The 23,855-nt window shown below is 37.1% G+C and overlaps 1 protein-coding gene across 1 annotated transcript in view; it reads right to left on the bottom strand.

The window, feature by feature from the left end:
* The window catches only part of arl15a (ADP-ribosylation factor-like 15a), a 67,123-nt gene that overhangs the window by 32,663 nt on the left and 10,605 nt on the right, over nt 1-23,855 (bottom strand). The window contains exons 2-4 of the mRNA XM_060882840.1: nt 13,911-14,055; nt 11,437-11,496; nt 6,087-6,295 (exon numbers count right to left, since the gene is read on the bottom strand). Coding sequence (XP_060738823.1) covers nt 6,087-6,295; nt 11,437-11,496; nt 13,911-14,055 — 414 coding nt within the window. The remainder of the gene's footprint in view (nt 1-6,086; nt 6,296-11,436; nt 11,497-13,910; nt 14,056-23,855) is intronic.

The raw sequence follows: 23,855 nt of genomic DNA, 5'->3' as shown, positions 1-23,855 counted from the left end.
AGGACTCAGACTAAATTAAGCATTATACAATGTTCTACTTGTTAAAACATCAGTACAGTTTTAGTTGATGGTTTTATGTCCACATTTTTTTATAGCTTTTATCTAGATTGAATGCTTTTATCTTAGTGTGTTTGGAGAAACGTGAATAATTAAGAAGAGATAAACTGGCATGGAAAAAAGTATTTGCTGTAACACTTTAATAAATTGGGTTTTAAACAAGATTGTAACTGATGACCTGAAATAATATATTTTAACAGGCACAAATTAAACATACTGCAGCCTGATGCAAAACTGAGTTCGTATTAATTAAATATCTCTATTCAGAAAACCATATCCACAATCTGGACATTTTAGATGTTTTTAATCTGTGGATTTGATGTGGCACATATGGCATCTAATATATAAATGGTGCTGTTTTAAAAAAAAAGTTTATTAATATAAACCATGCAGCCAGAACTATTGTCAAAGCTGCTGATATGGAAAATTTATCGCCTTTTCAACAAACAGAATTAAGCTTTCCGTATCATCTTCCAGTCTGTTTTACAGAGTAATTCATAGCAGAAAATTAACAATAAGTTGTAAGTTGAATACAAATAATAAATATGCCTGTTTTGTGAGCAGACAGTATTTAATGTGCCTGATCTAGCAACGGTAAACTTAATCAGCAGTCCAGTAATGTAGCCACTAACTTAGCCAGCCAATGTTCAGGAAACGTTTATAAAGCAAGCAACAGCCCATCAGGCCAAAGCATCCACACAGCCTGCTTTGTTAAGGTGTTGTATCAACACATGACTCCCCACTCTCAACTTGCTTCCTCTTTGGGCCTCAACAACAGGAGATTGGTGTCAACAAGGAATTCTGCCTTATGTATGTTTCACTCATAAAAACTAGTCACACACAGTGGCCCAGCAAGGCATTTACAGTCCCATCGAGTCTTATAAACCACAATCCAGTGATCCAGCATTAACCCCAAAATCACTAACATATAACCATATGCGAGTTGTAACTAGCTTGCATTGAACAGAATGTTAAGTCCATGAGTATGTTTTTCCTTTGTCGCAATGTGTGCTGCACATGTCCATTAGCTGTTTTTCAGCTTGAAAAGATGCATGCAAATTTTGGAGGGTACTTTACAAACTGGTACACATGTTTGGTGATTGTGAGTATAATGCTATAACCAAAATTATATAATATATGTGTAAAACATATGTGAAATGATTTGATTTCCAAAGGAGTTTTATGTCATTTTTTCCCAATTTCAGATCAGATTTTTGTCCCTGAGGAAAGATAAAGATGATGTCAGTTGTTACACATAGTGACAGAACTTTGAGGAAACATTGAGTGTAAGTAGTGGGCAGTGATGACCTGGCTGATTATGCATGATGACACAACAGGTTCCGGGAGGCGTAGGCTGGATCTGTGTTGGCAAGTGAGGAAATCTGTTCTTTGGTACAAATATTTTGTTTACTCTACCTTCACTACTACTGACACCTGATTCATAATACAGAGAGCACTCACGTAAGTAGCAGCTCGTAAACAGAATGGCTTCAATAACAATTTTTGACTCATTTACATTGGTCACATAAACATTTACTAGGCATGCAAAATGATCTGCATTACTGCAAATAATTTGGAAAATTATCTCCTGGATCTCTTAAATATTCCGTACTATCTAAATATGTTGGAGGCTTTTGAAACACTTCTCTGTCCAGAATATTTCCAGCACTTTTACATTCACAGATCTGTAAGTTTGGACACCATTCTTCAATTCAGATCAAAGATTTTCAATATGGTTCAAAAGTAACCATGGTACAATAAATGAGGATGGCTTCTTCAATGCTATTCCTCATTTGTTTGCTCATTTTCTTAACAAATACCAATAGCAATCATGACCATGACCCCATGTGTGTAGCCACTGGTTCCCCATAACATCAAGCTCATCCTCTGGCCATTCTCATCAAGTTGAGTGACCCATATGGTTTGGAAAGCCTACTCTCAGTTGTTGAACACGCCTTCCAAAGTGGTCTCCTTCAAAACTAGAGAAGTCCATATATCAAAATTGTCACTGTAACAAATCCCCTTCAACACATGGTGCATTTCCCAGTGCATCTAGCACAGCTTGTTCAATATTAGTCTGACATGTGCTTTTATTTTGCATCCTGTTCCAATTCCTGGTTCTGGCTCAGCCTCTGAACCTTATTTCCTTCTCACGCACCTCATTTTCATTCATTAATCCTGTGTGTTTAAAAACACATTTCCTGACAGTTCAGGTTGAGGTTTTGTTATTTCATTCTGATTTTGTCCTTCTTCCTGTTTTATGTTTTGTTTTGTATTGTTTTTTTAGCTTTACTGGTATGAATATTCTTGCAATACACCATATCCACCTGACTCCTGAAATTATTAGTTACAAAGTCTTCTAACATGACCTTGCCAGACATTAACATACATTGCCTGTGCATCTCTTCTTTTATAGGTTACACATTATGGTTACCCTTTATGGTAATATACCCTATATACCCTTTAACCCACCAAATGCCAGTCAGTTCCACATAAGAGCTTCACATTCCTCACTGGACCCAGGGGTGGCCTGGGCATATTCTGGTGACCAGACTAGACAGGAGAAAGCATGGCTTTGGCCTAAGCATGACATGTTTTATGTCCGGTTCCTAATACAGACACTTCATGTGTCCAACAGTGCATGCAATTCACCACCTGTTGTCAACTTTGCTGCCAGAGTTAGAAATACTTCATATTGGCAGTGTGTGACCATACTCAGTTTTCTGTTGAACGCTCTACCTTCTGTCAAAAAGACTCTTGTGGCCCATGTGTCATGCAGTCTGCCCTTGTCTCAGATGACTCTTCACATAGTTGACTTTCAAATCTAGAGATGTGAGATCAAGAGCTTTGTCTGGCACTTCACATGCTGGTGGGACAATCCATAGCGCCTAGTCATCCAGATAAAGGAACGATGTTCAAATCCTAGTTGCTAAAGCTAATCCATAGGGAATCACTAAGACTGTCAATCAAGCAGAGAAATTCTGTGCACTTTTTCCCAACATCTATGGTTACAAACAATTGCAAAGTCTTCTGCCTATTTCTGTCTGAAGGCATTCTGCCTGTCTGGGTTGGCTCAAGTTCATGGGTTGACCCCTTCGACTTTGATGAACTGACCTCAGACTTGGCCTCTTACTGCATTACTAATAAGAACACTAATAAGAGGCTGAAATACTAGTCTTGACTGTGACCACTCACCTGGAAGACTCAGACACACACAGTTCATCAATAGGATTATGCTAAGAAGGTCAGTTAACAGGAAGGTCAGTTCACCCCCTTGCTGTAGGCTGACATAGAATGGGAAATAATTTGGCACTGGAAGCAAATACAACCGCTCTGTGTCAAAGTAGTAATTTTTTAGTGTTTACATTTACAGTTTAAATTTAAGACTTCCTCTTTGACTTTGGTCAGTAATACAATATTATTTCAATCACAAAAACTAATGGTGAATCCTGTGTAGCTGTGAAACAGTACTGGGATAATGACTAAAGGAATTTGAATGGTCCCTGAGCCTGAAAAAGGGAACGCTTTTTATCTGTTCTTTTAGGCTCTAAAAGTCTTATCTGAAATACAACTGTAGTATATTATCTCCATATTAGGTGTGCAATGCATTGCCATTATCTGTATCTGTACCTATATCTGTTTAGTGTCTGAAACAGAAGTGTCCTTGAAATTACCCGGAAAGCAGTTCTTATTAAATATGAATCATACTATTATGTCCTCGGAAACACTGGAAAATAACCAAAGGTGGAAACACCTTCAGTGTCATCATTGTTTCTCACAGCTATATCACACAAAGGATGTGTACAAGTAGTGTAGCTGAGTTCATTCTTCTCACAGAGTTGTGCCAACCTATGATATATCCTAAGAATTTAGGTGTTTTTTCTTGTTGTCTGCTCCCATTTGACGTCGTTACAGCAGTTCATGTGATCTGCATATTTTGACACAGGTTTTATGCCAGATCCCGTTTTATATGGGTTTATGGCCGGCACTGAATTAACTCCTTAGTGTCTGGGTTGGCTCCCTGCCCTGGAATCAAATCCAGAATGCAACAGACCAGGCAGTTACTAAGAATGAATGAATAATAATTTTAGCATCTAGAGACACTCTCATGGTAATGAATGTCATTTTTCTCAATCCCTTGAGCTTAATGTCTGACTGCTTACCAACATGAAAGTTAGAACTTCCTACCATTTACATCTCTAGTCTAGAACATCTAATCAGTAGCCCTTTTTAAAAAATAGTGCACCTTCTTTGCATATCGTGTTTGTATGAGTTTATTACACATTATCATCAATCGGAATATTGAAAAATTGTGAAAATGAGCAAGATGTCAGCTAGCCAAAAGATCTTGATGCAGCCACAATAACTGATATCACTTTTCTTACTCTCTAAACAGTGACTCATGTTTGTTAGCCTGTGACATAACTGGTATCGCCACTGAACGTCAGCACTGGCTTCCTAAATGGCACCCTAGGATGACAGCTCCTGTTTGTGGTGCCAAAAGTGGTCAGACACAAGGATGGTGGTGGAAGATGTTTTGTGCGAACTTTGTGACTAATTAATGAAAAGCGACATTGCATAATATTATTGAGCCCAGCAGGTCTCATCAATGAGTGACTGACTCTGCAGACTAAAAAACACTAAGAAGTTTGTTTCAGAGCTTGTTATTAGCTAAGCTATGAAATTATAAATGCCTATGTATCTATGTAAACAGGTTTGTTCCTGTTATCAGGTCTATTATGGGAGGTATAAACAGTCATTCAATTACCAGTCTCTATCTGAAGGTAATAAAATATTTAAAGAAAGCATACAAAACTTTTTTTTATTTAAAATACTTATAATGTAACTTGCCATGATATTAAACAGCAAACCACAAAGCCCTATATCATAAAGACATTCCCATGTCAGAAACCTCTACAGCTTTCCCTCTTACAGTTACAAAGAACTGCTATTGGATACTACTTACAAACTCACAAAAATCAGAAAAAAACACACAAAAAAAGTTGTGCTAAAATCAAATTGTTAAAACCAAATTGTTAAAAACAAAAACAATAAAATTATAATGAGAATTAGTTTGTAAAGTATTCTCATGATTCACCTGATTGTGTGATTTGCACTACACTCAGTGCTACTGTTATGGAAAGGTAATCAACACTTACTGCTCAATCGGAATCAGGAATTCAACAGCATTGTGATATCAACTGATGACAGATGATTAAGAAAATGACTTTCTATTACATAGAAATAATGTTTATTTGACATGAAGTTTGTTGTGAAATTTGGAAATATTGTAGTGGAAGTAGTAGCAGTAGTAGTAGGAGAAGAAGTAGGAGTAGCATCAGTAGTAACAGTAATAGTAAAAGTAGTAGTACTAGTAGAAGTAACAGTAATTGTAGTAGTGTCAGTAATAGTAACATACTGTATCTAATAGTAGTAGTAGCAGTAATAAGAGAGGTAATAGAATTAACAGAGTAGCTACTTATAGTAGTGCTAACAGTGCTAACTGTCATGGTAATAGATGGAGATAAATGGAAGTTGTCTGACCCTCAACTACTAGCACTTATGAGTTTTATTAGGTGCTGTAGTCAATTCAAATTCCTAAATGGGTAACAGCTGGATGTTTCCTGATGTTAGAGGATTTTAACTTGCCAGAGACAGACCATCACGTTAATCCTCGATTGTTACTTGGAGTACTCTCTGCCTTAAGCGATCCACCTCTTTCTAAGGTTTCCTCAGCGTATACACAGACCATTACTCAGACAGCCCACGTCATCCCGTGTTTACGCAATCAGCTCGCGCTCTGGAAAGGGCTAACGGGGGGAGTACCACTTACACTGTCAACATCAGCTCTTATTGCATGGCAACAACACACCACAGCCTGAGAAATGCACAGTTCCCATTGCTCAGTCCAAACACTTCAGAGTGTGTGTACATGTGGGAGCCAGCGACCTATGGTGGAGGAGGTTCAGAGAGGAAAATGGCCCAGGAAAGTCTCTGAGTGCTATATTTGGTATGGAAAGTTACCGTACCTCTGGGACAGAACGGGCAGCTGGTGAATCTTGGTGGTTGGCAAGGATGAGGAAGGGGAGTGTGCAAAGCTGAGGGTGCTGCAGGGCCAAATGGAGCTCAGATCGGCAAGCTTCCATCTCCTCATCGGAAACAGTACTGTCAAGAACAAATACTACTCCTTGAGAGCCCTGGTAGTAGCGGCTCCAGTATTTCTTGATATTGTCTGCTCCTATAATAAAAAAAAAACACAAACTAAGTAACCCACAAATCTTCTGTTTATAATTTCATTTATATAGATGTCTAGATTTGTGAGACCAATTTTAAGGAAATATAATTTATTGCCATTAATCACCACCAACACCCCCCCCCATTGTGTCTACTGTAAATTATAAACCTGTAATTATAAGTCTATGGCACATTTTTCTACATTCTCACAATGGGAACATTAATACAATGTATAAAACTCTTTACTAACTGCTTGAGTAGTATAAACACACATTTGTACCGGTAGATGATTAAGTGAAGTTTACTTAGACAACATTTGGGCATAGCCTACAACCATTTGAAAGAAGGCAAACGGCCAACTTGCATGATTGATTTGACTAGCCTATAAGGTGAATAAGGTGAGGCAAGCCAGGTTTTTGCTAGAGCACAGATATGTTGTGTGACAGACAGGTGTTAGACAGGTGTGTTAGGAAAAGTTGGAGAAGGAGAGATTTTACTTCATTAGAGCCCAAGCACCGACAGCTGAGAACAAGGGTATAAGGAAAGCCCTCACTCCTGATGCACAAATGATAAGGACAGCAGTGATTAAAACTCCAGCAGTACGTATGATGACCAACAATAACAGGTCAAGAACAGAAAAAAAAATATCAAAAAGGATGGGTTGAGCATCAAGAGTCGTGGGCTGAGCCTTTCAGCACCCGCAACTGGTTGCACCAGCTGAACATAATCTCTATTGTGGTGTAGTTTGAACATGAATTGGGCAATACATTTGAGTTTACTAACTAAAGTTTCAAACAAGTTTTAAATCCCAACTTATATTTAATCCTTTGTAGTTCCAACATATCCCATATCCCATAAATCAATAAAAATCTGCAATTAAAAGTGATCAATTTGCTAAGTCAAAAGAGCATGCGTACTGACAAAATTTGTCATTTTGTTTACTTTGTATTTTGTTAGGAGGATTTCTTCATGTAGATTTTTATTGCGTACAATCCTTGGACAGAGTGCAAAACAGTTGTTCAGCAAAAGTAAATTAAGATCGTAGACAATAATTCTACTAAATTAATTTTTTTTTTTATTAAGTTACTAAAATACCATTAAATTCATTGCACAAGAGCCCAAGCAGCAGAACAGAACAAACCAGAATAAAACACAAACACAATTTCCACCTCGGACAAGATTTTTCTTCTAACCTTAAGGCAGTTTCATGTAGATATGAATAATACAGTTCAAAAAAGTGGAACACTATAGTAAGATTAGCATGTTTCGACCAAGTTGTGAGGTTCAACTCTGAGAAAAGAGGAAATGGATCTGAAACTGTTTAAATAAGTAAAATAACATGGCAAATCCCAGGAATTCCTGTATTTTCTTTGTAGTTCTGGATTTGTGCCATAAGAAATGCAGCTTTGATCTGCTGCTTCTCATATTCACTCCTTCTGTCTGATCATTTATTCAAGAAAAAATTGACGTTGTATAAACAGGGTGCAAAAAACAGCTGGTTTCACCCACTAGAGGTAGCAATAGTCCAAAACAATAAAGCATCTGGAGTGAGTGTCAGGGCTATGGTAAAGGTGTCTGCAAAGGTGTTAACATTATTTTTAACATCAGCTTTCGTCACTCAGGGTAGAATGAAATATGACAAGCGAAGTCTGATACAAACCCACTGCCTATAATAAAACAGAGAAAGATTGGCAAGCACGTCTAGACTGGGAGAGAAATCTGTGAATATACAAAAATGTCTATAATTTAAGAACATGTGAAGGTGATAATGAAAGATAATCCAAGGAGACGTGGAAGACAAAGGCAAAGGGTGCTAGAAATGTAAAAAGTATTTATCATGTAAAATAATTCAAACATTAGACTTGCAGTTTTGTGTGGTGTGTGTGGGGGAGGTGTTGTTCAGTGGTTGGTGGATGTGTTGTGTTTGAAATAGTTTCATGATGTATTTTCACTCGATCCATGTCATGTTCATCTTTTCCAGTTGCATCGCATCAGATTGAACTTTGATTTGTTACATCCCAGAAAGTTCAAATTTAGAAAATGGACTTTGAAGCACAGGGTATATATTATTATGATGAGCAACAGATGAGAGCTCAACCAACACACATACAGAGAGACAAATAGATAAAGTGTGTGTGTGGGGGGGGAGAGAGAGAGAGAGAGAGAGAGAGAGAGAGAGAGAGAGAGAGAGAGAGAGAGAGAGAGAGAGAGAGAGAGAGAGAGAGAGAGAGATACTGAATACAAACTGTTTAGCATGTGTCAAAATGCATGTTCTTTCTTCCTTTTACCTCTACAACCTTTATTACTTTTAGATAGATAGATAGATAGATAGATAGATAGATAGATAGATAGATAGATAGATAGATAGATAGATAGATAGATAGAGTAGATAGACAGACAGAGAGAGAGAGAGAGAGAGAGAGAGAGAGAGAGAGAGAGAGAGAGAGAGAGAGAGAGAGATACTGAATACAAACTGTTTAGCATGTGTCAAAATGCATGTTCTTTCTTCCTTTTACCTCTACAACCTTTATTACTTTTAGATAGATAGATAGATAGATAGATAGATAGATAGATAGATAGATAGATAGATAGATAGATAGATAGATAGATAGATAGACAGATAGAGTAGATAGACAGAGAGAGAGAGAGAGAGAGAGAGAGAGAGAGAGAGAGAGAGAGAGAGAGATACTGAATACAAACTGTTTAGCATGTGTCAAAATGCATGTTCTTTCTTCCTTTTACCTCTACAACCTTTATTACTTTTAGATAGATAGATAGATAGATAGATAGATAGATAGATAGATAGATAGATAGATAGATAGATAGATAGAGCAGATAGACAGATAGACAGATAGATAGATAGATAGATAGATAGATAGATAGATAGATAGATAGATAGAGTAGATAGACAGACAGAGAGAGAGAGAGAGAGAGAGAGAGAGAGAGAGAGAGAGAGAGAGAGAGAGACTGAATACAAACTGCATGTGTCAAAATGCATGTTCTTTCTTCCTTTTACCTCTACAACCTTTATTACTTTTAGATAGATAGATAGATAGATAGATAGATAGATAGATAGATAGATAGATAGATAGATAGATAGATAGATAGATAGATAGATAGATAGATAGATAGATCTCCTGGGATTTTCACACAGTTAAGACAGAATGGTGTGAAAAACTAAAAACATCCAGCAGTTCTTCTGGAACTGTTTCAGGCTGACAGAAAGGCTATGAAGTTTCCAGTGGAATCACTACTCTTACCAACCACTGTGAGCAGAAAAATATATGTGAACCTTGAGAGCGATAAGCTTTAAGAGCAGAACACCAGGAAACTGAGGTTTCAGATGGCACAGACTCACCAAAACTGGACAGCTGACATTCACATAGTGAGAGGTCAAAATGCTAAAGCACGCCACATGGGAACTGTTCATTGATTATTTAGGAAATAAAAATAAAACACTGCATTTACTGAACTTTAAATCGAATCCCATGCGAATAAAAATGTTGGGTACGAAGACATCCCTCCCTTCCCCCACTGTTTATTTATTTATTTCCTATATTTAATATTGTAGCTTATTTCACTTTAATATACTAAAAAGATAACAACATTAAACAAGACTTGAAGAAGGAATGTCATCTTAGTAACTTTTATGTTATGAATTTTATTTTGAATTATTATAAAAAAAAATAATTAATTAATTAATAAAGAGAGTGTTTAAAATGCAAAAATACAGTCTGTGATTGAAATCAGAAAATACAGCACACTATGAACAGTGACAAATAAATGAAACTAAGGTGTTAGACTCTATGAAGAGCTTGGATATGTTTAAAAGGGATTAAATAGGAGCAATAAGCTCAAATGGCAGGAAGCAAGAAACGGGTGAAAACAATGAAAGAATTTAATATGGGTTAACAAGCATAGGAAGTCGACAACAAATATGGAAAATACTACATGATAGTGATGAAGTAATTTATAAAATTCATTAGAAATCAAAGATAGGATAGATGAAATATAATTAAATATCCATAATTGGCTTTTACTCATTTTTAAAATGACATTATTTGGTAGTCAAAAATTTGTTTATTTAGTCCTCTGTTATTCGTTATTCACCATGATTACCATACATAGTTTGTGGGTTTTGTTTTTTTTTTTAAAGTACAGCTGATTTGGTGTATTCCAATCTGAGACACATTCAACAGCAAATAAATAAAATAGGCAGCCAGAGCCATAAATATATTTTCTATGCAAACATTTTTTGTTCCCCTCTGGGGCCTGAAAAGCCAGAGCAGCAGTGACAGGCTCCAGACAATAAATAAACGTCATCACCGTAACCACTGGAGGCATCGGTGTGTATAAAAACATCTGTAACCGGCTTTGACCTCACCTACTGGAAGATCTTTATATCATGTTCAACATACATTTCTGTCTCTGACCAAATTTGGTTAGGCTTCCCCTTGGTGGTCCCGTGTCCTCGGTTTCAGTTGTTTTTGTTTTAAGGGTGCTGATGTTTCTGTTGTGCTTTAGTTGGGCCTCAAGTCAACATACACTGTGCACCTGTTTTGTCCCCTGCATCCCACAAAACACATAAATCATACTGACTGCGGTCACTACTAACATTCGCATTCTCAGCCTGGAGGATTTTTTTTTAGCTCTTGAAGACACCAAAAATAAGCATCTTCTAGGAAGATGTCTAGACCATGAAAGTGCATGCACATGTTAGTGATATTTTAGCTGCTCTAATATTTTTTTGGACAAAAATAAAGAAATATTTACATATTACTAAATTATTGATCAAAAGTATTATCTGGTAAAATACAACACTCTTGATATTTCCTCCTCTGCTCCTTAGCAGGATCCTCTGCCAAAAGTTCAAACAACTGGAGCCGTATTTATGCACTGGATAAACAGCTACTAGAGCTGTATTAGTTTGTAGTATTAGCCTAGTTTTTTATTTTTTCAACTGGACATAAGAGTGACATCAATCTCCATTAATGTCCATAAAATCATTGACTTAATCTGCTAATGAGATTTGGGTTGCACCATTTCTAAAATTCAGAGTAAGGAAGAACAAAGAGTTTATTAGAGCAACACATTAGCAAAAGATAAAAATCTTTTTTTTAGATAAAAAATACATGTTCATCTTACCTCCAAGTTCCTTCACATTCAGTACTGCGTTCGGGAAAGCCACTGCCTTGATGCTGAAACCTAAAAGAGATGACGGTAAAATTTACAAAAGATTTACATAGATAGATAGAAATAAATAAAAGTTCATTTTTCTTTGGACTATCATTAGGCAAGGCAAGGCAAGGCAAGGCAAGTTTATTTGTATAGCACATTTCATACACAGAGGTCATTCAAAGTGCTTTACATAGAAATTAGAAAACAATTTATAAGAGAAAACAAAAGAGAAAAAAAAAGAGAGAAAAAAATATAATAAATAATTATATAATTATATAAAAAATCATTTTTTAAGAGAAAAAAAATATATGTAAAAATGAGAGATATACGATAAAATCATAATAAAAACAGAGAACAATTAAAGAAAATAAATGTGATTTCAATAAAAACAGTTTAAAAAGTGCAGGCAGTGTGAAGCAGCACAGTGCTCATTTAGTAAATACAGAGTTAAACAGATGTGTTTTTAATCTTGATTTAAAAGTGTCTACTGTTGAAGCACATCTGATCTCTTCTGGAAGCTGATTCCAGCTATAGGTGGTATAATAACTAAATGCTGACGCACCTTGTTTTGAGTGAACCCTTGGTATCTCTAACTGACCTGATCCTAATGATCTGAGTCGTCTGCTTGGTTTATATTCAATTAGCATATCTGTAATGTATTCCGGTCCTAAGCCATGAAGTGATTTATAAACGAGTAACAATACTTTAAAATCTATTCTAAATGTAACTGGAAGCCAGTGTAAGGACCTGAGGACTGGGGTGATGTGCTCTGATTTTTTTGGTTCTGGTCAGAATTCTGGCAGCAGCGTTCTGTATGAACTGCAGCTGTCTAATGGTCTTTTTGGGGATCCCAGTAAGAAGTCCATTGCAATAATCCACCCTGCTGGTGATGAAAGCATGGACAAGTTTCTCTAAGTCCTGTCTTGAGACAAAACATCTAATTCTGGCTATATTATATTTATATTAACATTGGCATACAGCACCCAATAATCAGAGAGATCAAATGAAGCAAAGCAGAGTTGCACTGTCACATATCAACTGATGAAGGAAAGATTTCCTCAGTCACACCACTAACCTCATGTTCATTTCAAAACAATACATGCAGAGCCAAGGAGGGCTCACATTCGGGAATAATTAACACAACTCAAAACACATGAGGTCAAGACTGTTAAATTGCCGCTTTGACTTTACACCGGAGTTTATAAGGCAGGATTCAGGTGATAGTAAATATGTTATGCAAGACTTAAGAGGTGTAGTCAAGATCTTACAGTAAAGAGCCGATATAATATAATGTTTCTGAACTAAGTCAGCATGTGATAGTGACATATTGAGTCGTCTCTAGTACTGTTGGTGAAAAGGGTTCGATCGTGAGCTTGAGTTATTGTCAGTGTGGATTTTTCCCTGTACTTCTCTGTGTGTGGGTGTCCTCTGGGTTTGTTAGTTTCCTCCCACCTCCCCAAATGTTAGAAGATGGATTGGCTACACTAAATTGACGTTCAATGCAAATGGTCTGATGGTCTGATATTCTATACAGGGTGTTTTCCAATCTCACACCAAGCCATGAATGAATCACCATCACCTTGGAGCCACCATCATGCTGAAACCACCATTACCATCACCCTGAAGCCATAATCACCATCACCTTGGAGCCTCAATGACCATCACCATCATGCATGCTGTGTGTATTAACGCAAATACTGACACACATGGCATACACAGATTTATATATACATATGAAGTCATGATGTCTGTTATAAGAATGAAAGGCTATAATGGGTCTATGAAACTGGATTACACTATACTGTCAGTAACATAAGTACTATCTCTGGTAATGAGAGAGAACGTGCATGGGTCGAAAAACACTCATGTGAAAATGCAAAGAGATGAAAGCTCTGCATGTCAAGAATCTTTCAAATCTGTCAAGTAATTCAATGCTCTTCAGCGTGATGCTGATGTGGCTGGTTAAAAACCGAGCTAATATTAAGATCTGTAGAGTTAGAGACAAAAGTGTGTCAAAGGCATGTTTATAAATGCTACAGGAGTGTGAAGTGCGAAGGAAGATTGGTTCTATATGTTACATCCACAGGGTGCTTCATAAATTCACTGAGAGACTTTGGGGCACCAGTTCAAAATAAGTAGCTGAAGGTTATGGTGTTTGGTTTATATTACAAGGCTGAGACATGGGAATGGTATGTATATTAAAGTGAGTGTGTTTGTACTGTAGTGGTTCAAAAAAGCTGCTAGCGTTTGTCACCAGGCTTGTACCCCCAAGTCCCACCATGGGAAAGTAGAGTGCTTTTAAAACATCTAGAAATAAATATACAGAACTGAAAACTGTACAGCAATTGTATGATGAAATCTTGTATTAATGCATCAGTCTTGAAATCATCGATTTATGAATTATGATAGTGTGAGTTCTATAGTGAGTGACTTAAAACTACCTGCAGTGGGTACAATTTCATCGAGACCTTCGCTGCTGAGCCGTGAAATGAGACTGGTTTTGCCAGCACCACTGAGTCCAATACACACCACATCATACTCTGGTCTAGGAGATGGGGGACCTTTACAGCACAGCTTTCGGAAACACTAATGAGAAAAAACACAGGGTAACAAATCATAAGAACCAATTAACAATGATACAGTATATTATATTGTATGTAGATTTGGATGACTCTACACGACAAGCTAATAAGTATATTTAAGGTAATGGTTGTGAGGGGAAATTAATATACACTCACCATTAACTTTATTAGGAACACCTGTACAACTTCACATTCATGCAGTTATCTAAACAGCCAATCATGTGGCAGCAATGCAATGCAAAACAAAATCATGAAGATGCAGTTAATGTTCACATCAAACATCAGAATAGGGGTAATGTGTGATCTCTGTGAATTTAACCGGATGGGCTGGTAAGTGATGTGACTGAAACAGCTTGTCAATGAAAGAAATCAGAGGAGACTTGAAGACTGGAAAAGTGTCCAGGTGATTATTTCTAATCTTCACCTGTCTAGTTTGGGTGAGTCTGTGCCAACGATTTCTGTTCCTGGTTCATAGGAGTGGAACTTCACGTGGTCTTCTGCCATTGTAGCTATATGTGGGATTTAGGCTGATTATCTGCTTCCATAACCTATTGTCTAAAGTTATACAAAAGCACAAAGGTCAGCAGGGTTCATCCAGTTGTGGTCCCTTTGATGGTAAAAGTAGGGTTATGGAATTTCATATCTGTGTTCAAAGGTTCAATCTAAATTATTTTCATTTTTCATTTAGTCTTAAGGTTTTGCACTCAACTGTGTTAATCATCTGGTTTAGAAGGAAAAACTCTAAATGGCTATTTGTTTAGCGCATACCAAGTGAGAAAAAGAGAGAGAGAGAGAGAGAGAGAGAGAGAGGAGGCTGGTGACAGTCCTGTCAGTTTATGAATCACTGTCTCTGACTGGGAGACATTAGGAGGCAAACGCAGTGGGAACCATGGATGAGATCATTATGTGAAGATCCACAACTAAAGAGTGATCATCTAACAGACTAGATCATCTAACAGACTAGGTATTTACTAAAACAGTAGTTATATAACACAAGAACTATATATTTTATTACATCAAGAACTGAAATTCATATACATTTCACCAACAACTAAACCAGAGCTCTTACAACAACAAATCATCAATACAAACAACATCTGATTGTCTTTTGGTATTCTTTCTCCCAAAAAAAACACTAATTACTTTCACAGGCTCACACAGCAAATACACCTCATGTGATCAGTCAGTAAGGAGCACATGCTTCCTCTTTGTCACACAGCGACCTGGACATCTGGTTCTGTAAATGCCGGGAGGTCTTGCGACCAGAGATACTAACATTGAATTCACCCCATTCACCCCCCCCACAAACGTCCCTTCACTTACAGTGCACTAAAGCAGATGATAAATTCACAGCAGTCACTTAAACCAAGTCCTGGGACTCTGACCTTTTGGCCATAAGGTCATTAGACAACAGCCACATGCTAGCTGAGCGCACTGATACAGAAATATTCTGAAAACAGTTTCATCCAGTTCAAAAATATGGTCTGAAGGCCATGATGAGCATTCACCAGCTTTGACTTTTTCCTCTGCCTCAGAAAAGAGATCTCATACCACAAAAATTAACATGCACAAACCTCAGAGTTTCAGTTGTAGGCTAAATTGGTGGTTAGTATTTTGGGGCCTTATAAATGTGTGCCATTCATAAATAAATCTATGCAATACAAAGTTGGTTTCTGGGTAGTAAGTGCGATTATTGTTGCCTGAGAAGTAATTAGTGAAATGGTTAATAATCATTTCAAATTTTGATTTCATTACCTGGACTAGGGTATTGTGAAATGTATATATTTTCATTTAGATAACATGTAAATATGTGTCTTTTCGTTCACATGAATCAAAATATGAATTAATATTACTATGTATTTATAATAGAATTACACGAAAGATTTGGAAGTGAGTAGATTTACATTGTAAATCACTTTCACAAAGCCATCCCCAAATGTAGACTCCCATCGTGTTTCCGTTATGTTGATATCAATGTCCAGTACATCCAGGTGGAAGAGCTTGTCTGGCTCCCCTGAGTACACTGATGTTCTCCTTGAATTTATCATGATGAGCATAAGGGATATAGAGTTTGGTAGCCATCCTACTCAGTGTGTCATAGTTCTTTGACCAGCTTTGACATTTTCCTCTGACTCAGAAAAGAGATCTTAAAAGTACTTGAAGACTGCTGATTCCTTGTCTAGAGCTGTGACAAATTGTTTCATAAGGCTCAATTTGATGTGCACTGGTGGCATCAGACTTTCAAGGAGTCCACTAATGGCTCCCATTTGACATTGTTCCTCCCGTCATCACAAAATGTATTTTGACATTGTCTGCTCCAGCCAGTCCTGCATTTGGCTGTGTGTCTTGGTGTCTGTGCTGTCCCAAAAACAACGATAGCGGGGAAAATCACGAATGCCACCGTTTTGAGGTCTCAGATGACCTCCCAGCTGTGCTCATCATACTTCAACTTAACAATAACCAAATGTATTTTTCTGTTAATTTCAAAAGAAAAAGAAATAGGAGGCTGGTAATAGAACACTCATGTAGTTTTATGTAGTTTTATGTTCATGTAGTCAACAATTTGTTTCACTAAAGTTCAACATAACTGCATGTAACTTTAAACAGATAAAAATTTGATGTTTACTAACAAATCACCAATAAATTCCTGTGTTATGAGAAGAATAAAACATTAGCGTATTAGCACTTGGTATTTTAATATCATGGTATCATTATTTTCCTGTAACAACATTTATTTACAATTACATGCTGTCTACAGTAATTGGAGCCATTTTGAAAACACTTGTATGTTTCTACATAAAACCCTAGAAAGGCAAAAAGAAGAAGCTTTTAGTGCTTGATTTAGTATCAATGATATGTTATATACGCAAAATTGGAAAGTTTTCATGCACTAATTGCAGTCTGGAATATTGATGTCAAATATATTTTAGTTAACAAAGATTTAATAGCGTAATAGAGTAGAAGTGTCTTGGCTGCAATATTTTGTCTAAAAGGACATCAAGACATTACCTCACTGATGTTGGAGCAGAAAAGCTAAGTAGTTATACTTTATTAAATTAGGAGGTTTGGGTATGTACATATTTCATGCTGATACCAGCAATAACACTGCTCTGTTATTTTCAAGGGAAAAAGTTTTGTTAAAAAGCACAAGATAAGCCCATAACCCATGTCTCAATTTAAAAAAAAAAAGACGTCAAGACATCGACGGCTGATGTAATTAGGAGAGCTGGCTGAGGTCCAGGTTCTGGCAGGAAAACAAAGATCTAACAACACTAGACCTCGCCGCGGCAGATGAGGGAATACAGCCTGGCCAAATCCACTCAGTAATGCCGCAATACTGAATCTTCCAACCTGATCGAACCAACACAGAACAATGCCCTGCTGCAAAAACAACTCATTTGCCTGCCAACTATTCCTGAATGGAGCCCTCAGTGGAGTGTGGGGAACCTTGTCTGCTCTACAATGTGGAAAAAAGAGGTAGCCAGCTAAATTCTCTCAGGAGAAAAGGAATGTGTGTTTGCATTGCATTGGATCAGGAGATGAGTGGTCATCACCGGTCATGGTGACCACTTCGTGAAGACTGTCAGCATGGTGGGAGCATACGCACGTTAGGGAGACTTTCCTGAGGATAGACGGACTAACTGCTCATTCTGTCGAGCTGTCTGTCAATAAGAAGCTCCATTTTAGAGGACAGTCTTATATTTTTAGAGCCAATAAACAAGGGAGCAAATGAGAGAGAAGAACCGCACAGACGAACATGGCTCACGTTTCACTCGTTTGCCCTCGGAGACTGCTGGAACAGAGCTGTGTTTGCGTGGAGGCAGTGTTGCCATCCCCCTCCAAATATCTCGCTAACCCTTTGCTGGGGCTTTGTCTGTGCTTTGACAGTTGCATTCTTGGGCCCCTGCTCTCACGAAGGGAGCCAGTGATGTTTCCATCTTCTTGTTCCTAATGCCTTGATAATCTACTAAGAAACTGAAAATAGTGGGAAAACAACCTTGTTCTGTTTTTTTAATGTCATTCCCTATCATTATCACTTGATCATGCATAAAAGCATTTCCCTGCTTTATTAATCCTACTGTGCCACAAAAACAATGACTAATAACCCAGTATCATTAAACAATTACCTAATCAGAACATCATGGTGGATAATTATGTTTTTCTTAAAGTCAGATGTGAGCTAGGAATACCATTTGGTAGGCAGCACAAGCCTTGGCAATACACAGCAAACCACTTAAATTGACCCACATTAACTGAGCTCATCTTTCACAGATTTGGAAACATAAGTATATAGAAATCAAAGATATCATCTCATGTCATTTCCCCTCGCTGAACATTGCTGGCATTCCTGAGGGTGCTCATGTAATGAGGACAATCTGAGACGCTGTAAATAACAACTAGTACAAAGGTGCCTGTGACTGTCCTCACTCACAGCAAACATAATCCCATGGCATGGAAACCATATTTAATTTGGATTAGAATTTATAATCATATTTAATTCTGCTTTGATTTGTGTATTTTAAAAGTAAAAACAACATTGCAAGAACTATGCTTAAGAAATATTGTATTTTACGCATGCTGTTAGGGGAAAATAATCAACAAATGGGTGGAAAAGTCATACTTTATATGAAGTTATTGTATCTTGTGGTTTGAAGTATCTTGTTGAGGTATCACGTTCACATCTATAATAGTTTCTGTTGTCAGTTACGTTATATAGTATATACAACTTATACAACTTCATATTACCAAGAAACCACAAACTGTCATTTCTACTGTCCTGTACACTTCCATGGCAGAAACCATGAGTGTTACAAAGCAGTGACCTCCAACAATCATATACCAAAAGATACAATGAATTAATAGGTTGCACCTTAGGTTTTTCACAGTAGGTTTTTCTTAGTTTGTATGTATTGTATGTTTGCATTTATTGTTCCTATTATCACTTACATTATAGCAGCTATATACCCTCATTCCCTCACCAACCTCTCATATCTCTGTCCCTGTTGAAGCTAATAAGATGATAACATTGGAGACTCCTTTAATAAATGTTGCATAAACTTGTCCTAACTGAAAGCATCACCGTAATTGTTTCTTTGTTAAATAATAAGACTTTGATTATAAATTGCTGTACGTGTCTCTGTGAATAAGTATTTAATATAGAAACCGATAGACACTGGTATAAGAAAGGAATAACCTGTGATTATCCCACTTTCTCTTAAAGTTAACAAGACAGAAATACCCCCAAAAGACTAAGAATCATCGTAACTTCAGACTGTTACAAAGTGCTGAAACAGGAGACTCTTTCTATAAATACCAGATACAGGATAGCTTTAGTCAAGTCAAGACAAGTCAAGAAGCTTTTATTGTCATTTCAACCATATATAGCTGACATAGTACACAGTGAAATGAGACAACATTTCTCCAGGATCATGGTGCTACATAGAACAAAGACAGAGCTAAGGACTTAAGTAAGTTAGTCCTAGACACATAAAGTGCATCTGTGCAACCTGGTGCAAACGGTGCAAGACAGAAGACAAAAAGACAGTGCAGGACAAAACAAACAATACAAGACATTACACATAGACAAAAGCAGCGCCGACCAGTGCATACTGTATGTTCTATAGTACACGTGCAGACGGTACTTTACTGTCAAGGTACAATAAATGTAAATGTAAGTAAATTCTGCACAAACAATATTCTTAAAAATGAGCATGTAAAGTAAGAGTCTAACATATATTTACAACAAAGAACGGATGTTTTTAAATACAAAACACTTTTGTAGTATACAGTTATAAGCATTTAATACATGCTTCTAACTATTATTTCAAATGGATAAATGTGTAAGGAATTGTTTGCTCTCGAAATAAATCCTCAATTCCAATATCTGTCCTAACTTTTCTACACTACACTCTAAATATATATGCCACGAGTATTTTCTAAAAATATATGCCACAAGTTCAAAAATATATGCCACAAGTTCTTTGGAGTTAGGTCTAAAAGTTGTTTTTTTTTGTTCCTTGAAGAAAATTTTGAAAAAAGATTTTTCCCACTAAAAAATGTTATGTGGAATAATCGTTGTCAAGAAAAATAGTTAAACAATTAATTGCTGATGTTAAATTGTCCTTCGCTGGAATAAAGTTAAGATTGTAGTATTTAATCTAGGAGTTCACCTTGTTTTTTTTTTAACTAGATGTCACGTTTGAATTTAAATAATGCTGCTTCAAGGAAATCTATTTGTCTATGACGTAATACACTGGCTGTATTTTCAAAACATGAATTAAAACTAATTAGACTAAAGTGCTGTTAGATATTTGACTTGGACCAGATTTAATGTGTCTGGAAAAGTGTCCATTGAGACTGTTTGCTGCTCTAGTGCAGAAGAATGGCCATAAATGCAAGAGCATCATTAAAAACAAACAAATATCAAATGCACATCATCTATTTCTAGACAGTAATCATTATAAGGTGCCTCTTCATGGTCTTTCAGGCAGTTTTTATTATCGGTTGTTTTTCTGGACGATTAAAGGAGAGTCCGGCTGGATTGAAGAAATGAGACTGGGGGGAGGGGAGAAGAAAATAGTCGCAGACACAGCAACACAGACAGCAGGGAGGACCCAGGCAAGCCAGCATAGACCTGGCATTCCCTCAGTGAGCACACTCGTTCCAGCCGTGACCCTTCCCTGCCCAGACGACCGCTAGCAACACTTGTCTGCATGGCTCTCCGGTGACCTTTGAAATGACAGTCCTTTATATGGGTGTCCAGATGGAGCAGAGCAGCAATAGTGCTAACTGATACGTGTGTAACACACACCAGTCATAACACAGCCCCCGACCGCACAGCAATCCATAGTGAGAAGCTGCTGCTGTCTCGTCGTATCGTAGGGGGGGGTGAAGGCGGTGGCCATGGTGGACGGTGTTGGTGGTGATGGTGGTGGGGAGACCTTCATTCATTTATTTCCCCACCCTTCATGTTGACGTTTGCTTCTAAGACAGGGGACTGACAGAATTACAGGGAGGAGATGCAGCTAGATAGGACCCTGGTATAGTGGAGTTTGTGGCAGGCAGATGGCAGATGCCACATTTATAGAGGAATAAATAAATAAATGCTTGCGAGACTGTAGTGTCCACTCTTTGTTGGTGCCATACCAACCACAGATTACTCAACTGTCATGCATGTTGTGCAAACCCAGCACAGGCAGAAGTCTTCTGATAGTTGTAAGAATGCTTTTATTATTATTTGTCACACAGAACTGTTTGACATTCCCTGTCTCCCATTGTATCAGCTTCCAACACAGATGTTTTCTGTGTATCCAATAAAAAATTAAGAATTTAATTGGTATCCGATTTTAAAGTATTGATAAAGGATTACAAAATCTTGATCAGATGTTGTGAACTTACAGGCATGATTGCCATTGTCTCTGCGGGAATCCCTGTACCACAGCCAATTCCATGCGTCTGTTTTCAGGCTTGTGACCCATGTGTTTGTGTGAGGCCATGCTGTAGGTCCAGACAGCCACAGCAACACTATGTGTCACTATGTTAGGCCACAGCACCCCCTAGCTATCTTTTCAAATAGCAAAGCTCAACTCAGGACTGGAAACATTATATAGTGAAACAGATAAGATAAGATAAAAAAAAAATCCAAATTATTTCCACAGTCAAGAAGGTAGATTAAACCCAGAAATGTATATTCCAAAATGTATATTTTAACTTTGAATATGGAAAGGGGCTAATTTTTACATGACATTAAATGTACAATTTAAAAAAAGTGACTTGACAGGGTTGTTTAGATCTAAATGGAAAGTTGTTTTTTTTTCAGGGTTGATAAAATATTTGAATGTCTCCATCATGATAAACCATTTTGCATTAACGTGGCTATAAATTAACAGGACAAGGAAGTTTCGATCTTGCTGTTTTCCCAGCAAGCCCATTACATGGTGTTTGCATTATACTTGGCAAGAGTACAGCACGTTTATTTGTAGAACATCACACATTCTTTAAGATATATGATTATATATGATTTGCATCTGAAGTGAATCTAATTCTAATCGCATTAACTGTTTAAAAATGACCCATTACATTAGCTTGTTTTTTTTTTCCTTTTGTCTCAGTACAACGGCATGTCAAGTATTTGCATACCTCATTTCTTTTTTAATGATTGATTGTAGACATGAGGCCATAATTAATTTGTGTAGCAGTGGTAAAATTGCTTTCCAACTTAAAAAGGTAAACTCTTGCACAGTCAAGAAATATCAGAAGATTTCTACAGTTCTTCATGTGAATGTGGACAAAATGCATGTAGGAAAAGAATACATACAATCAGTCAGTGCCAACAACTTGCACTGTTGTTTTAATCAAATCGGGAAAAAAATGATGTTTGGTTATTCAGAAGGTAAAACCAAATCTAATGCAGTTTCTGATTTTAAAAACAAGTAGATTGTAACCAAAATCACAGTCAGTGTGAATATCACTACTTCATCAAGAATAGAAACACATCAAGTCAAGAAACAGAACATAAAGGCAAGAAACACAACACAAAATCCAGAATTTACTATACTGTTCAGACCTGAGCCAGAAGAGTGATGAACATAGAGAACAAACTAAAAAAACAAAGAGAAAATTGAGAGATTCTTTAAAATGGAAATTTTGATATTCAAACTCCATCCATCTCTTCATTTGTTAACCAGTAATGGTTAGCATGTCTTCACTTACAAATAAACAACTATTAACATTCTGTTTTTCTGACTTTTGGTGTACAATTGAACGTTAATTACTCAGTAACACGACACACCCTTTCTTTAGCTTTCTTAAGAAATTGTATAATCACAAATAATCTAGACTGCTGCATATACAATTTTTAAGTCTATTCAAGTCTACAATTCAGTCATTTATCTTCAGTAACCACTTTATCATGGTCAGGGAGCTTTTCCTTTTAACATTAGGTTCACAGCACGAGAATTCAGCCGAGATGGGACAGTTTTTTTTTAAATGATTTGATTTTGGTAACTTGAATGTAAGCTCTGTCTTACCCTTGTCGGGATGTCTATTCCGAGAACACAAGGCACTAGGTAGGAAAACACATTGGATAGGATGTCTGTTCATCCCAGGGTACCATATTCCATACTCAGACATTCAGACATTAATTCACACCTAGGGGCAATTTAGCATAACCTGGTATGTTTTTGGGAGTGGGGGGAAAACCAAAGGACCCAGAGGAAACCCATATGGACACAGGAAGAACATGCGCCACTCACTATGGTCTTCTTCCAAAACATAATATAGTATGCACTATTAATATGTTCTTTCAGATACCTCAAATCTAGTTAATTATGCTACCTTTTGAATAAAAAGACATGATTTTTAACCTGAGGACCCTACTTTTAGGGTCCTGCTAGAAAATAGTGTTCGATAAGCATATTAAAAAACAATGACTGAATCAAAGAAGGCTGTGAGATATAATTATTTATTATAATAACCATCCCATCAACCTAGATTGGCTGTGACTTTTTTCCTAAAATCATAGTAATGGATGCTCATTTGTCAGAGGTAAGATCAGAGCTGAAGAGCAGCCTTGAAAAAACATTTGGACTAAGAATCTACTGGAGTATCAGTCAAAAGGTGATTCCCACCGAGTCCCCATGCATGGATCAGGTTACCACTGGCTAGCCACATGAAAGAGACCCAGTAATCCACACACACAGGCGTCTGCAACTCCCCCTCGAGCCCCTCATCATAGCTTCCTCACCCCTTTACCCAAAAACAGGAGCAGTACCAGACACAGCCCATGTTCCACAAATTTCAGCC

The sequence above is a fragment of the Tachysurus vachellii genome, chromosome 12 (genome assembly GCF_030014155.1).
Source record: "Tachysurus vachellii isolate PV-2020 chromosome 12, HZAU_Pvac_v1, whole genome shotgun sequence".
Taxonomy (NCBI): Eukaryota; Metazoa; Chordata; class Actinopteri; order Siluriformes; family Bagridae; genus Tachysurus; species Tachysurus vachellii.
This window is presented reverse-complemented; position numbering and strand designations above follow the sequence as displayed.